The 12823-nt window shown below is 47.6% G+C and overlaps 5 protein-coding genes across 5 annotated transcripts; 3 read left to right on the top strand and 2 right to left on the bottom strand.

Moving 5' to 3' along the window:
• Positions 1-368: 368 nt before the first annotated feature.
• Positions 369-881, top strand: N7471_013755 (zinc-binding oxidoreductase ToxD; the record flags this gene model as incomplete). The annotated part of the gene is made up of 1 exon (XM_057286473.1): positions 369-881. The coding sequence occupies one exon, from the start codon at positions 369-371 to the stop codon at positions 879-881; it is 513 nt and encodes a 170-aa protein (XP_057128952.1).
• Positions 882-3253: 2372 nt separating this feature from the next.
• N7471_013754 (L-xylulose reductase) lies at positions 3254-4054 on the bottom strand (the record flags this gene model as incomplete). Its single annotated transcript, XM_057286472.1, has 1 exon — positions 3254-4054. One exon carries the CDS (start codon positions 4052-4054, stop codon positions 3254-3256), a length of 801 nt encoding a protein of 266 aa, XP_057128951.1.
• Positions 4055-7674: 3620 nt separating this feature from the next.
• N7471_013753 (glucose-6-phosphate dehydrogenase) lies at positions 7675-9777 on the top strand (the record flags this gene model as incomplete). Its single annotated transcript, XM_057286471.1, has 8 exons — positions 7675-7718; positions 7913-8069; positions 8121-8141; positions 8198-8548; positions 8605-8802; positions 8854-8938; positions 8993-9649; positions 9701-9777. 8 exons carry the CDS (start codon positions 7675-7677, stop codon positions 9775-9777), a joined length of 1590 nt encoding a protein of 529 aa, XP_057128950.1.
• A 66-nt stretch (positions 9778-9843) lies between these two features.
• On the top strand, positions 9844-10056 carry N7471_013752 (uncharacterized protein; the record flags this gene model as incomplete). Its single annotated transcript, XM_057286470.1, has 1 exon — positions 9844-10056. The coding sequence occupies one exon, from the start codon at positions 9844-9846 to the stop codon at positions 10054-10056; it is 213 nt and encodes a 70-aa protein (XP_057128949.1).
• Positions 10057-11581: 1525 nt separating this feature from the next.
• On the bottom strand, positions 11582-12530 carry N7471_013751 (uncharacterized protein; the record flags this gene model as incomplete). Its single annotated transcript, XM_057286469.1, has 4 exons — positions 11582-11767; positions 11827-11983; positions 12041-12148; positions 12205-12530. The coding sequence occupies 4 exons, from the start codon at positions 12528-12530 to the stop codon at positions 11582-11584; spliced, it is 777 nt and encodes a 258-aa protein (XP_057128948.1).
• Between the last annotated feature and the right edge of the window lie 293 nt (positions 12531-12823).

Genomic DNA, 12823 nt, shown 5'->3' with positions numbered 1-12823 from the left:
CTTGCCGAACTGTAATCCCGTCGTGCTGCCCACCATAAACATCCTATGGCTGCCCTGTTGCAGATTTGCTTCATAATTAATTTATATTCTCGTACTGTCCAATCACATCAATGAATATGCCCATAACTCAACGTGCCGTCGTCATCGAAGAGCCTAAATTGGCCAGACTAGTTTGACAGAAATCTGTCGGTACGACAACGTATGGTCAAAAACAGATATATTGGAATCTCTAACTAACTAAAATGACAAAACCCGCGTCTTCAACAATCTGTGCGGACATAGATGACTAACTGTAATATGCACTTTTGTATGGTATGGCTGGTACCATGTGTCACATGATATTCAGGGTAAAATACCCTGTTTCCACCATGTATTCAATCTTAGTATTCGACATAGTTCATGATCGTCGGATCCCGAAACTCCGTGATGATTATATTCTTGTCAAAACAATAGCTGTGGGTCTGAATCCTACGGATTGGAAGCACATTGACTTTATCATGAAAGAACCTGGGCCGTTAGTTGGCTGTGATTATGCAGGGATTCTCGAAGATGTGGGCTCCAAGATTACGAAGCCATGCAAGAACGGGGACGGAATATGTGGTATGGGACATGGTTCCAACGCGTTCCAACGCGTTCCAACACGAAGAAGGTACTTTGCCGAGCATATTGTGGTGAAGGGAGATATCCAGATCGGAATTTTCGACAACATCAATTGCGAGCAGGCGGCTACTCTAGGTATTGGTATTGCGGCGGTCGGCCAGGGCTTGTACCAAGGACTGAGTCTGACGATACCAACCGACTCAGTAAAGACGGCAGAGCCAATGTTGATTTATGGTGGAAGTACTGCAACCGGTCAGTGCCTTGGGAATTCAGTTCGCTAATGGCCAGTAATTGGCGCTTTTTCGGATGGAGGGTTTTGTATGTCAAAGTGTGAGACTCCACGCGAAGGACTTTTAGGAACGTACCAAAGGCAAATAGTTTTATCCAAATTGCCATGTATAAACTAATGTCTCGATACGTAGGGTTCTTAGTCTCTGAAGCATCCCGAACTTCAAAAGTCCCCTTTTAATTTACTCTCAATCAGTTGATCCACATGCCGATGTGCCGGAGCTCCTATACAGATATTGTCCTGGTGATCTTCTTATCAGTCTTCGGCCCGGACATACATTAGTACAGAGCTCGTCTACTTCAACAGCAGTTGTTACGTAGAATTCAACTTGCGACATAATCCCGTTAAAATAATGATATATTTGATGGATAGAGAAGTTTTGCAGCATCATCCGCCGTTGGCTTACTTGTAGTTAAAATGCCTGGTAAAGATACTCGTGTCATTTGGTACATTCGGATACTGGAGAAAAGGACCAGTGTGCCAAGAGGGCACGACAACCTTGCCGGCTGAGATGCCCTTCTTTTGAAGATCGAGGCCCTCTTGTATTTTTTCCAACCCTCCTATAATCACAACAGGATCTGGTTTGGCCTGCAAATGACTAGACAAGAGAGCGTCAGGCACGTAGTCTTATCATATTGTCTCGCCAACCTCGACCTCATCAGTTGAAATTGAAACAGCGAACACTAATCTTCAGTCAACAACGCATTTGGCAAATATTGGATGGATTGTGGTAACATTCTTATTGTGGACATGTTCGGGCAAAGAGATGTCCAAAGGAGGTAATGTACCAACGAGTGCCCCTCCGCCAAGCTTTTAGAGCAGTTGTCCGGCGACCGTGTAGCTTTTCTTGGAAATGGCAGCATCAAATATGCCAACCAAGCCACTGCCATTTAGTTCGGCAGCGATGTCGTCAGCAACGCTGTTCTTGGTATGTTGTTGAAGAAATACTATCAGGGGTAGCTTTTCAGACTAGGAATGTGGGTGGTGAAAGTAAAATTCAAAGTTAATGGTGTAAGGGAATAGGTAGTTAAGATTTTTTCAATTTGCATAAAAGCCTAGTCCATAATTATCGGTGATATATAAATTATATATAAAATTTGAATTATTCATGTTCCTTTCGGAGCCCATGCATCGTGAAGGGCATGTACATCTGTGGGTGTATTTTAAAAAACGAACAAGGAATTCGGACTGAAGCAACAAGGGTTTTCACACTAAGAATGTATAAAAGCTAATGCCAAGCCGTATAGCGGATTGTTCATGTGCGACAGACCTAGGACCGAAATTGAGAGGAAGATATGTAAACTTTCGGTTTTCGACGGGACTAACATCTGAGAAGCATTGGATTGAGATCGATTGGCGAAAACATCCATCCGTTGTTCATGGAACTCTGCCTGATTCGATCGAAGAAAGCATATTTCTATCAGCCGGTTAAAAGCGGATCGGGCGGCTGCGGAAGATAATATGTTTTTTGGAGCAAAATTTGCTGCTGCATCGTTGGAAAGAATCTCGGAGGCTATTACACGGTTTGCAAAGGCAATGCGAACTAAATTTGGTCTATAACTTCGCCACCCGTTGGTATTCTGCATCATCGGCACATGGCTATATATACTGAAGGAAACTATAGAATAGGCTTACTAGGACACAGCTAAGCTAAAGAAAATATGAAAATATGTGTGGTCCAATTTCAGACGTCTGGAAGCTAAGACCCCAGAGGTCGACCACGCCAATAATTTCCACTGTATTCTGAATGCATCAACCAGTGGGAGCTTGGAAGCTCTTAAATGATCTTGTGGGTGGAAGGGTCTAGGTTCCCATGCCAATCGTATTTTAACAGTCCCAATGTTTTCTTTGCCGCAGACGTATACTTCGTATGTGGCGGTCGTCAACAAATATGCGATATAGCCTGTCTTCTGTTCAAATAATCGGTTATATATTCGTCCTCACCTTCGAATATCGCAACGCAGCCTGAGCTGGGCAATAAGAAAATAACGAGGATCGAGGGACTGCTATAAGGTGAAGATGTCCCGGTAGGCCGAGATCATGACTTTCGTAATTCAACCTTTCCGGCCAGTCTCCATTGAAAGATGACGACGGGATATCTCTTAATTCCAGACATGATGGGCTCTTTGCTTTCACAGGTTCCCTACAGAGTGTGTTGAATAGTACTTACAAAAGATGTTCCCATTGTGTTGAAGAGTCATTAACAGCAAGAACGTGGCCAAGTTGGCTAAGTAAAGTTCATATACAGTACTGTACTTAATCTCCAACAATACATTCATTTTGCATGGCTCAAGCTCCATCCTTCAAAATGATAAACTTGCTCTTCTCAACATTCTCAACGTCATTGAACTTGGTGATATCCAATCATCGGACAGTATACCCTCCATCGATGAGAATGTCCGCCCCAGTGGTATAAGAACTGGCATCACTGACGAGGTAAACAAACGCCCCCTTCAACTCCTTAGGGTCCGCTTGTCGGCCCATCGGAATCATGCTATTCCAAGCATCCAGAAGGTCATCCCCAATGCCTCCAGCCAAGCCAGTATCAATATATCCTGGTGAGATGCTATTGACCCTCGCAAAGCCACGCCACTCGTTAGCCAGAATTTTGGCCAGGTGAACGCAACCTGCCTTAGCAACATTATAGCTTGCGAATTCAACTGGCATAGTGGCGATATGCCCACCGATGCTGGCATTGATGACAAAGGAGCCATAGCCCTGTTCTCGAAAGTAGGGCCCGATGACTTGGGCACAATACGCCGTGCCGTTAAGGTTGATATTGATGATTCTGTCCCAGTCTTCCCTTGAAGCATCAAGCATGGTACTGTGATGGACAGCCCCGGCATTTGCAATGAAAGCGTCGACTTGACCAAACTCCCGGATCACATCTTTAACGAGCTGCTCGACGCTGCCAAAGTTGGAGATATCGCAGTGGTATGCTTTGGCTTTGACATTGTAGTTGCTCGACAGTTCAATAATATTGGCGTCGGCTTCGTCCTTTCGCGAGGTGTAGGTGATAGCAACGTTGGCGCCCATCTCTGCGCAGCCGCGGGCTGCCTCGATGCCGATTCCCTGAGGGCCTGCGGCGCCGGTGATGATAACGACCCTATCTTTCAGGCTGAGAAGGTCAAGAAGACGGTTGGCGGGGGGAACGTTAAGAGGCATGGTGATGGCTTGCTTCTTCTTGCGGTACGTATCCTAGGTGTCGCAAGGTAGTGCGTTTACTCTTTTATACCTTCCAAAGTATTTATATCCCGGATCAAACGGGGATAACAGCATCTTTAGGTAATTAGATTCCGTTATATCCGGTAACGCCATGTTTAATGCGATGCCGGAGTTTAGACGACGTCACCGCGTAAATCCGAGCTCCAATCAGAGTATATCGTCGACGGATACATAAACCTCGACCTCTTTTGGTAAACTTGAATATGTGGGGCTAAGCATATAGGTACGGTAGTTAGTGGCGGACAAGGAATGCTGTTAATCTAGCAGTTGGACTGGGAATCTTTGGTAGTGAATTCTGAGTATTTCTTCTGATATCTTCTCACCGCATTGATCACGAGTTGTAAAGGCCCCTTTGGATTATTGTCAATTACCAACTGAGGTCCGGAGATAGACATACCCCATGCTTGCGAGCGGCCACTAGATCTCTTATGCAATAGACCGAATTCTTGCCAGTGCACAATCGACAATCCTGGACTTCCAACATTTCTGACATAGTTCAATGCCGCCGATAATACACTTTACCTTTGAGATTCTGGGGATATTTGTCACAGCTGAAAGAATTGAATTTTCCCAGTTTTAGTCGGGCGTGTATAGTCTTGGGGAGGAGGAGGAGATTGGGGTATTTCGGCTTTTTCTGGGTTGCATCTCGGCCCCTCGGATACCAAACGAGGGGCAATGGAACCCGAGAGTGGCCGCATACTTTATTTAACAACGATCCTCACTACGTGAATTGGCAAGCAGCAGTTGGCCTTCAATTTTATTTGGGCGTGGTATCTCTGAAGATTGCCGGCATGGAACCCTTGATTTCAAAACTGTTCTAGTGTGTTTGACTTTCGGCTAAACCACGATTCAATTTCCTTTCGCCTCAAAGTACCGGTGCCACAGATGCAGTTAATCTCAGTAATGGAGAATAAGGGTGATGATGATGAAAGTCACTTTGGCGATCTTGTTACTCAATTAATTTGGCAGGTAGACCTGAGATTGCATCATGTCTAGCCAATTAATTGTAAGCTCTACACCTCTACACCCGGTAACTTAATTTGTAGTAGATACCATTAGGCACACAGTGTATGCACATGTTTTGGCGAATCAATGGAAGACAGTATTAGGATTTTACTGTTGTGGAAAGGGATGAAGGAAGGGAATAGAAGAGACATATAGCCTATGTGGTCAGGTCTGGATCAATTAAGGTCGGAACTGTATCTGGCCTCAGATGCCCTCCCTGTTGTTCCAATCCCGTTTGCTGCTCAAATTCATGTTGCGAAGAAGGGAGAAAAAACCCGCCGTTTCGGCTTCGAATTCTCCGTAAATCGACCACAGTGTGCTATTGAATTAGGATGGTGCTTCGTTACTCAAAGATAGAACGAGTTGCTGATGCAATCAGGTGAAGGGCCAATCCAAGAGGCTCGAAAGGTCTTACTGCGATGCCATTCGCTCAATCAAGATACCCTAGCTCGAGCATTAGGTTTCTAGAGCATTTGAATCTTCCACATTTTCAAAATCAAGAGAAAGAGACACGATCTCTAGATTCTGAAGGAGATTTTCCTCAATGTTGAAGCCTCAAGGTGAAGATCCCTCATATTCTTTTTCCATTTCGCAATTCGGATTTAATTTAAAACAACGTCCCAATAAGAGACCTCAAGGGCGTATTCTTGCTCTGGCCGACACCAAATTACCAAGGGGATATTTGTATCTTTCCTATGAGAATAATTTCTATGGTAAACGCATACAGGATTGTTCTCCTTACCGCTAGCTGAGGGTCTGTGATAGTTAACTATTTCGGAGCGATTCCCCATTAATATTGATATATCTTGGCATTGGGATTGGCTAATCGATAAGAGTGTAGGTGGTGGCTCCAGTTTCGGGACGTACTGTACTTCATTTCCAGATGGGACAAATGGACCGGTGGTCGGTTCATGTAGCAGAGCTGTTAGACTTTTTCCACGCCACCGGTTTAGTGTTCAAGATCGCCAATCACCATCTTAGAACGGTATACAGTGGAACAACGACCGCAATGATCCTGTGTGACAGCAAATCAGCCTTGCAGGCAGTTCAAAACGCAGGAAACAAATTTGGGCAACCGGTCACTTGCAGTCGGTTTGAAGAGTGTTCGTTAATCTCCCAGGCGCCCCTCCGAATAACTCATCATTGCCAGAGCGGGTTGCGGTGTTATGCATTTTATTCCTCCTCACGTGCTGGCGAATATTTCCAACACAGGAGAACTACCACCAGCTCCCTGAGTGGCTGAAGTCACGTCCGGCACAGCTCCTTCAAGCACATCCAGCTTGGATGGACTGAATCCCTTGGCCGCTCATGCCGGACCGGCTTGCTACATCACTCCAGGACTATCCATTCGAAAGTTGGTGCATTCCCTTAATATTTGGTCTGTCTGTGATTTGGCCATACGAAGTCACCGACTGTCTACTGTCATACGGGGACTCAGAGTACTCACTAACCAACCCTGTCTTTTTATGAGGAATCTCTCCAACTTGTCTCCAAGTCCGCTATTGGCGTAAAACTATCCGTGGCTGGTAGATAGAACACGAATTCAGCCAGTAACGGGTGAACTGCAACCACAATTACAATGTTGACTGCGTCTTAGCTTAGCTGTTGGGGTATCGCCCTTGAACCTACACGGATTGTTTGTCTGAGTCTCTGGGCCACGCTGACCTCGGCCCTCTTGGAATTGTAATATAGCATTGCGATCATCAAACGACGTGAACAGCGTTCATCCTGGTAAGCACTTGTTTGTATCGACTCTGCTCATCTCGATGTTAGATATCTTTGAATCGGCTCGAAGAGAATGCACAGGACGGTCACGGCGCCCTCAGGGCCCTCGGAATCCACATCTGGGGGTCACAATGGCCTCTGCTAACGGCCGCACTGGAATCTCCTTTAAATACTCGGCCCATTGCGTCCGTCGTAACCAAGAGTTGGCCTCGTCAAGCTCACCGGCTTGGATGACGGTGGGGTTAGTGCCCTAGGACTCGGTGAAACACCGCTCAAGCTGGCTCACTAAGGATTGAACAACATACTGGGGGCCGCTGGGGGTGCTACGGGGCTCGTACTATGGCCCAGGCCGTTGAATATGGATATAATGCGAATTGGTTCCACAGAAAAATAACTGCTAGCATATGGGACTGCATCGAACCTTGAATATTATCCTCGGCGGTGTAACTGGGCTACTCCCTGGAACGGGACACTGCCCACTGATGTTTCCGGTGCTAGCGGTTCTTAATGTTCTGGACGCTCCGACAGATTTACATGTTGAGGCAAGTTTTGGCACCTGGGCTTGAATCTAACCCAATCGAAATTTTCCCAGATAGAGCTGACAGGAGAATTCACGGCCAGATTGTCTCCATTGCTTCTTAATCTCGGAACACTCATGCCCGGCGGCAAGTTGGGCCGCAAAGAGCCCCTGGTTTATTTCCGGGTTAATTCCGGGGAGTCCTCGTGCTCCCGGGATTCGTTCTCAGGGATCCGTTAAGAAGTACCCGGATCCTGTTCACCATTTCTCTTTCCTCTCCAATTTCCCTCTTCATTTTGTAAAGTGGTGCAAGATGTCTAGCGTGATTAACCAGACCGATGGGCGCGAAAGTGCAGGGTACGTGCCCCCCTATAAAATGCTCTGAGACATCACTTCCTACCCCTCCGGCTGCGGAAGTCTACCAGCTACCTGAGGTCATCCCAACCTCAACGTGTCCCATTGCTATTTTGAAGGATATTACCTTATCCAGATAATTGTCACAAATTTCTCCTGGACTCTTCTGCAGACTTGTGCAAGCTTTTGCAGCTCAGAGAGCTTCCCGCTCAACCCCCAATTGCCGCGTCAAACGCGAATTCTTTCTCGAACGAAGCACTAACAGTGGTCAATGCATCCAGCACCATCAAACTTAAAGATGATACCATTATTGTGGTGCTAGGCGCCTCTGGTGATCTGGCGAAGAAGAAGACCGTTAGTTCCCCGCCTTCTAGGACGCTATCACACGTACTAACTATTTGGCAGTTCCCTGCACTCTTCGGCCTCGTATGTGCTATTTTTACTAATAAACCCAGCTCCAATCCACTGACAATATTCTATAGTTCCGCAGCAAGTTGCTCCCCAAGGATATTCAGATCGTCGGATATGCGCGGACAAAGATGGACCACGAGGAATTCCTCAAGCGCGTTCGCTTTTACATCAAGGTCCCCACAAAGGAGATTGAGAAGCAATTAAATCAATTTTGCAAGATGTGCACCTACGTTTCGGGCCAATATGACCAGGATGACTCCTTCATCAACCTGAACAAGCACCTCGAGGAGATCGAGCAGGTTCGCCAAGGAAAGGAGCAGAACCGTGTGTTCTACATTGCTCTGCCCCCCAGTGTTTTCATTACTGTGTCTGAGCAGCTCAAGCACAACTGCTACCCCAAGAGCGGTCTTGCCCGTATTATTGTGAGTGGAAGTTATGAGTCAAAACGAATTCATACTAATACAATTATCCGCAATAGGTCGAGAAGCCCTTCGGTAAGGACCTTCAGAGCTCACGCGACCTGCAGAAGGCTTTGGACCGCAACTGGAAGGAGGAGGAGATCTTCCGTATCGACCACTACCTCGGCAAGGAGATGGTTAAGAACATTTTGATCCTACGATTTGACAACGAGTTCTTCAACGCCTCATGGAACCGTCACCACATCGACAACGTTCAGGTATGTGTGGAATGATTAGGTTTTAGATATGGGTTCTAATATCTGCCACAGATTACATTCAAGGAGCCATTCGGCACCGAGGGCCGTGATGGTTACTTCGATGAGTTCGGCATCATCCGTGATGTCATGCAGAACCGTAAATTTATGCCAATTTTGCCGATTAGATGCAGCAAATACTGACAATATGAAGACCTTTTGCAGGTCCTCACATTACTGGCCATGGAGTGCCCCATCTCCTTCTCTTCCAAAGATATCCGTGACGAGAAGGTCCGTGTTCTCCGCGCTATGGATGCCATCGAGCCCAAGAATGTCATCATCGGCCAGTACGGCCGCTCCCTCGATGGCAGCAAGCCCGGTTACCTGGAGCACAACAGTGTGCCCAAGGAGTCCCGCTGCCCGACCTTTTGCGCGCTGGTTGCATACATTAAGAACGAGCGTTGGGACGGCGTTCCCTTCATCCTCAAGGCCGGTAAGGCTCTGAACGAGCAGAAGACCGAGGTCCGCATCCAGTTCAAGGACGTCACCTCCGGTATCTTCAAGGACATTCCCCGCAACGAGCTTGTCATCCGTGTCCAGCCCAATGAGTCCGTCTATATCAAGATGAACTCCAAGCTGCCCGGTCTGTCCATGCAGGCGGTGGTTACCGAGCTGGACTTGACCTACCGCTGCCGGTTCTCCGACCTCAAGATCTCTGAGGCTTATGAGTCTTTGATCCTGGACGCCTTCAAGGGTGACCACTCCAACTTCGTCCGTGACGATGAGTTGGATGCCAGTTGGCGCCTCTTCACTCCTCTCCTGCACTACCTGGATGACAACAAGGAGATCATCCCCATGCAATATCCCTACGGTAAGCCTATCAACGACAATTCAGATTTGAAATGACTAATTATTTTACTAGGCTCCAGTGGACCCGCTGTCCTCGATGATTTCACTGCCTCATACGGCTACAAGTTCAGTGACGCCGCTGGTTACTAGTGGCCCGTCACGACCTCGGGCCCCAACCGGCTGTAATTCTTCAGGGTATAGTTGTTTACGACGATTATGGGAAGCGGATTGGGATACGCAGGAATTAAAATCGAATCGCGGTACCTCATACCGGAGTCGGGTTTTCCATTCCAAAATCTATCTCGTGCGCAATACCCTCAAGCTGGCCGTCTGGTGCCCGGCGCAGCGGACATGGCTGCCAATGTCGATCTGGACAATTCGCATCTGCTGCCAAGAAACGTATGCCAGCACTGGCAACGGGCTATGTAGATACTTGGTCGCTGGCAGAGGGGAGCATTCTTCGTAGACAAGGCAACGGGCAGGGAAGGGATGTGAGCGGGGGCGGGACCCCGATCGATCGATTGAGAGAGAATTAAAGGTAGATCTACCTTTAGTCGAAAAACCATTGCTCTAAAAAATTGCTTTGCCTGCAATTTCTGGTCTTACCAGCGAGAGCTGGGTCATATCCGCAGCTGCCTTCGAGCTCCAAGTGAAGCGCCATACTCTTGGTCCGAATCGCTCGTTGCGCTAACGAGTAGCATGAAGGGCAAAGAATGGCTTTTACGGCGCGATAGCTCCAGTCTGCTGCTCGAACGTTTCGATGCCACACATGGTTTGCTCACACGTCGGCGCTGCTTCAGACAGTTATTCGCACGCTTTTCGGCATCTGACCACGGGAGATGGTAGCGACGCTTCATGGTCACGAGCTTTTCAGTCTTTGCATTCGTGGGCTACTGGACTGGGCATGTACGCCAATTGTGTCGATACTGCGGCTCAGCGGCATCTCACGAGCCCAGCAAGGCTGGGCGCGACAGGGTCTGTAATCTTTCGGACTGGCGCAGTTGATAATGGTCTGTTGCGGTCCATGTCCCTCAATGGTACTTGAAACTTTAATGGGGTAAGATCACCACAGCCAAGCTCAAGAATTACTATTACCGTGAGCGTTGGCTCGAAGATGTCGAAGGTGGTAGAAAATCTACTGTTGGGTGGGCCAGGGAGGGTGGGTCATCAATGCAAAGTGACAAGTTGAAATGGTTTACAACCCAGTACAATTGGGATTCTGTCGGGCAAATTAGCATAGTGTAAGGGATATCTCTCGTAAATGGCCCGATTTTCAAAATCGGGCGAAGAGGCAAGTAAAAGATAGTATGTCCTGGACTGAGACGTCCGGGTCGCGTTAGTAACGCGCCTGGTCGGGATTCACGTGAAGGATGTTCCCTCCGCTGACTGACCATATTAGACCAGAGTTCCTTGGTGTTCGGTTGCAACTGGATAGGGCTGGCAATGGCCTTGACCCTGAATCTCAGTCATGTGTCATGATCTACGCGGTCGCATGGACGTGATCCCCGTAGGTTGATATTAGACCAACCTCCTCTGCAAACCGCCCTGGCGTTGTTTTCAAGAAAGAAAACATCACTCCATTATCACGTCGAATGGCCGGAAGTGAAACTAGATATCGTGGAGTGATACCACAGACTTAAATGCAATACCACTGGGATTGGCAGCGGTTCTCTCATTCAGCTTGCCCACGAAAGGTAAAGTTTCCAGGTAAAGCCCGACAGCGTCTGGGGACAGGCCTTGGCTGCTGGTTTGCTACTTGAGAACGCCTCAAATTTTATTTCCCCTAACATTCGCGAAGACTTTCCGCTTCCGTGAAGACAACTTGTGCGTCTGCGGCCACCGAGAAAACGTGACTCATGAATTACACACTGTATCTAAACAGTTCCCGACCAGCAATTTGATTTGCTTTTATCGACTCACTGACTAAAGGAGAAGTTTTGCCAAAAATTGTATTTTACCAAGGAAGAACCCGACCATCATACCGACTTGAGCCTCCTTTGGATTCCCATGAGGGAACCAAGGCACTGAAGAATTTACCGTTATCAATTTTAGTAACGCTCAAGACTCGTTTCAGGAGACACTCAGCAGATTCCTTGGGATCCAAGTCTGCCGCTTCGGAGCCCATCTCGGTTCGAGCCCACTAGAGAGAATCTTGTCAGCATTGTTTTGTCCAGTAGGCTTGCTAGATATCCGTCTTACACCAGCGCAGATACTGAAAACAGTGAAACCGTCCTTCTCCAGATAAGCAGCGTATTGTGCGGTCATCATGTTTAATGCAGCTTTGGAAATCTTGTATGCAGGTGTCGGCTGGAACATGTAGTCCTTTAGATGGGTGATAGATGCCATCGCGGAGGACCTGATGGGGAATCTTGTCAATACCCGCAGCTATTTTCGCCGTAGGAATACTACCTACACGTTGACAATCGTCTTTTTCTTTCCCTTGCGTAGAATCGGGAGAAGCGCCCTGGAAACAAGATGTACACTGTTCACGTTGATTTCCCAGTGCTCCTTGAGATTGTTCCTGCGCCACCAATGAATTAGCATGTTCCTTAATCGGCATAACACAGTTACCCGTACATAGCTTCCGCCCCCAATTCAGAGTTTGGAGAGTATTGCATAATGCCGGCGTTGTTGATCAAGACATCCAGGCCGTGCGGGAGGATCTGAGCTACCTCAACAGCAAACTTTTCCACACTCTCTTCCTCGGTGATCTGCACGACCAGGAGTCTCACACGACCTGCGGATTCGGCAATAAGCCTTTCCAGGGCATCGCTGGACTTTCGGACCGCGGCAATGACGACGTTGACCTCGGATGCAGGCTTCGAGGCGAGGATGGTGGCCATCCACAGGCCAAGGCCTCGGTTGGCACCGGTGATCAGGAATGAAGTCATCTTCTTGGGCATATCTGTGTTTCCCAGGGAAAATGTGGCAAGTATTAGATTTTGAAATAGTCGCTTGACTCAATCAGCGGAATTGTAAGCTCCTTTTCGGTTTGGAGGAGGCTTGCTGGAGTCCGCTCTTTCCGTGATAGAATTTAATACCTCCGACCGAAGTGCAACTTCGATGCGATGGTAAGCTGGATGAATTTCTAATCAAGTGCATATCTGACAAATCACTAGAATTTCGTCTCGGAGCGCGATCCTTAAATCCGGTGGTCTACAGTTTCCCTCTGCGCTGGTTGAAGGACGTCTGACAA

This window comes from Penicillium samsonianum (assembly GCF_028829775.1).
Source record: "Penicillium samsonianum strain IBT 33392 chromosome Unknown utg000010l_segment0_segment0, whole genome shotgun sequence".
In the NCBI taxonomy this organism is placed as follows: domain Eukaryota; kingdom Fungi; phylum Ascomycota; class Eurotiomycetes; order Eurotiales; family Aspergillaceae; genus Penicillium; species Penicillium samsonianum.
Note: the sequence above shows the minus strand (reverse complement) of the source record. Positions and strands in the feature narration are given on the sequence as shown.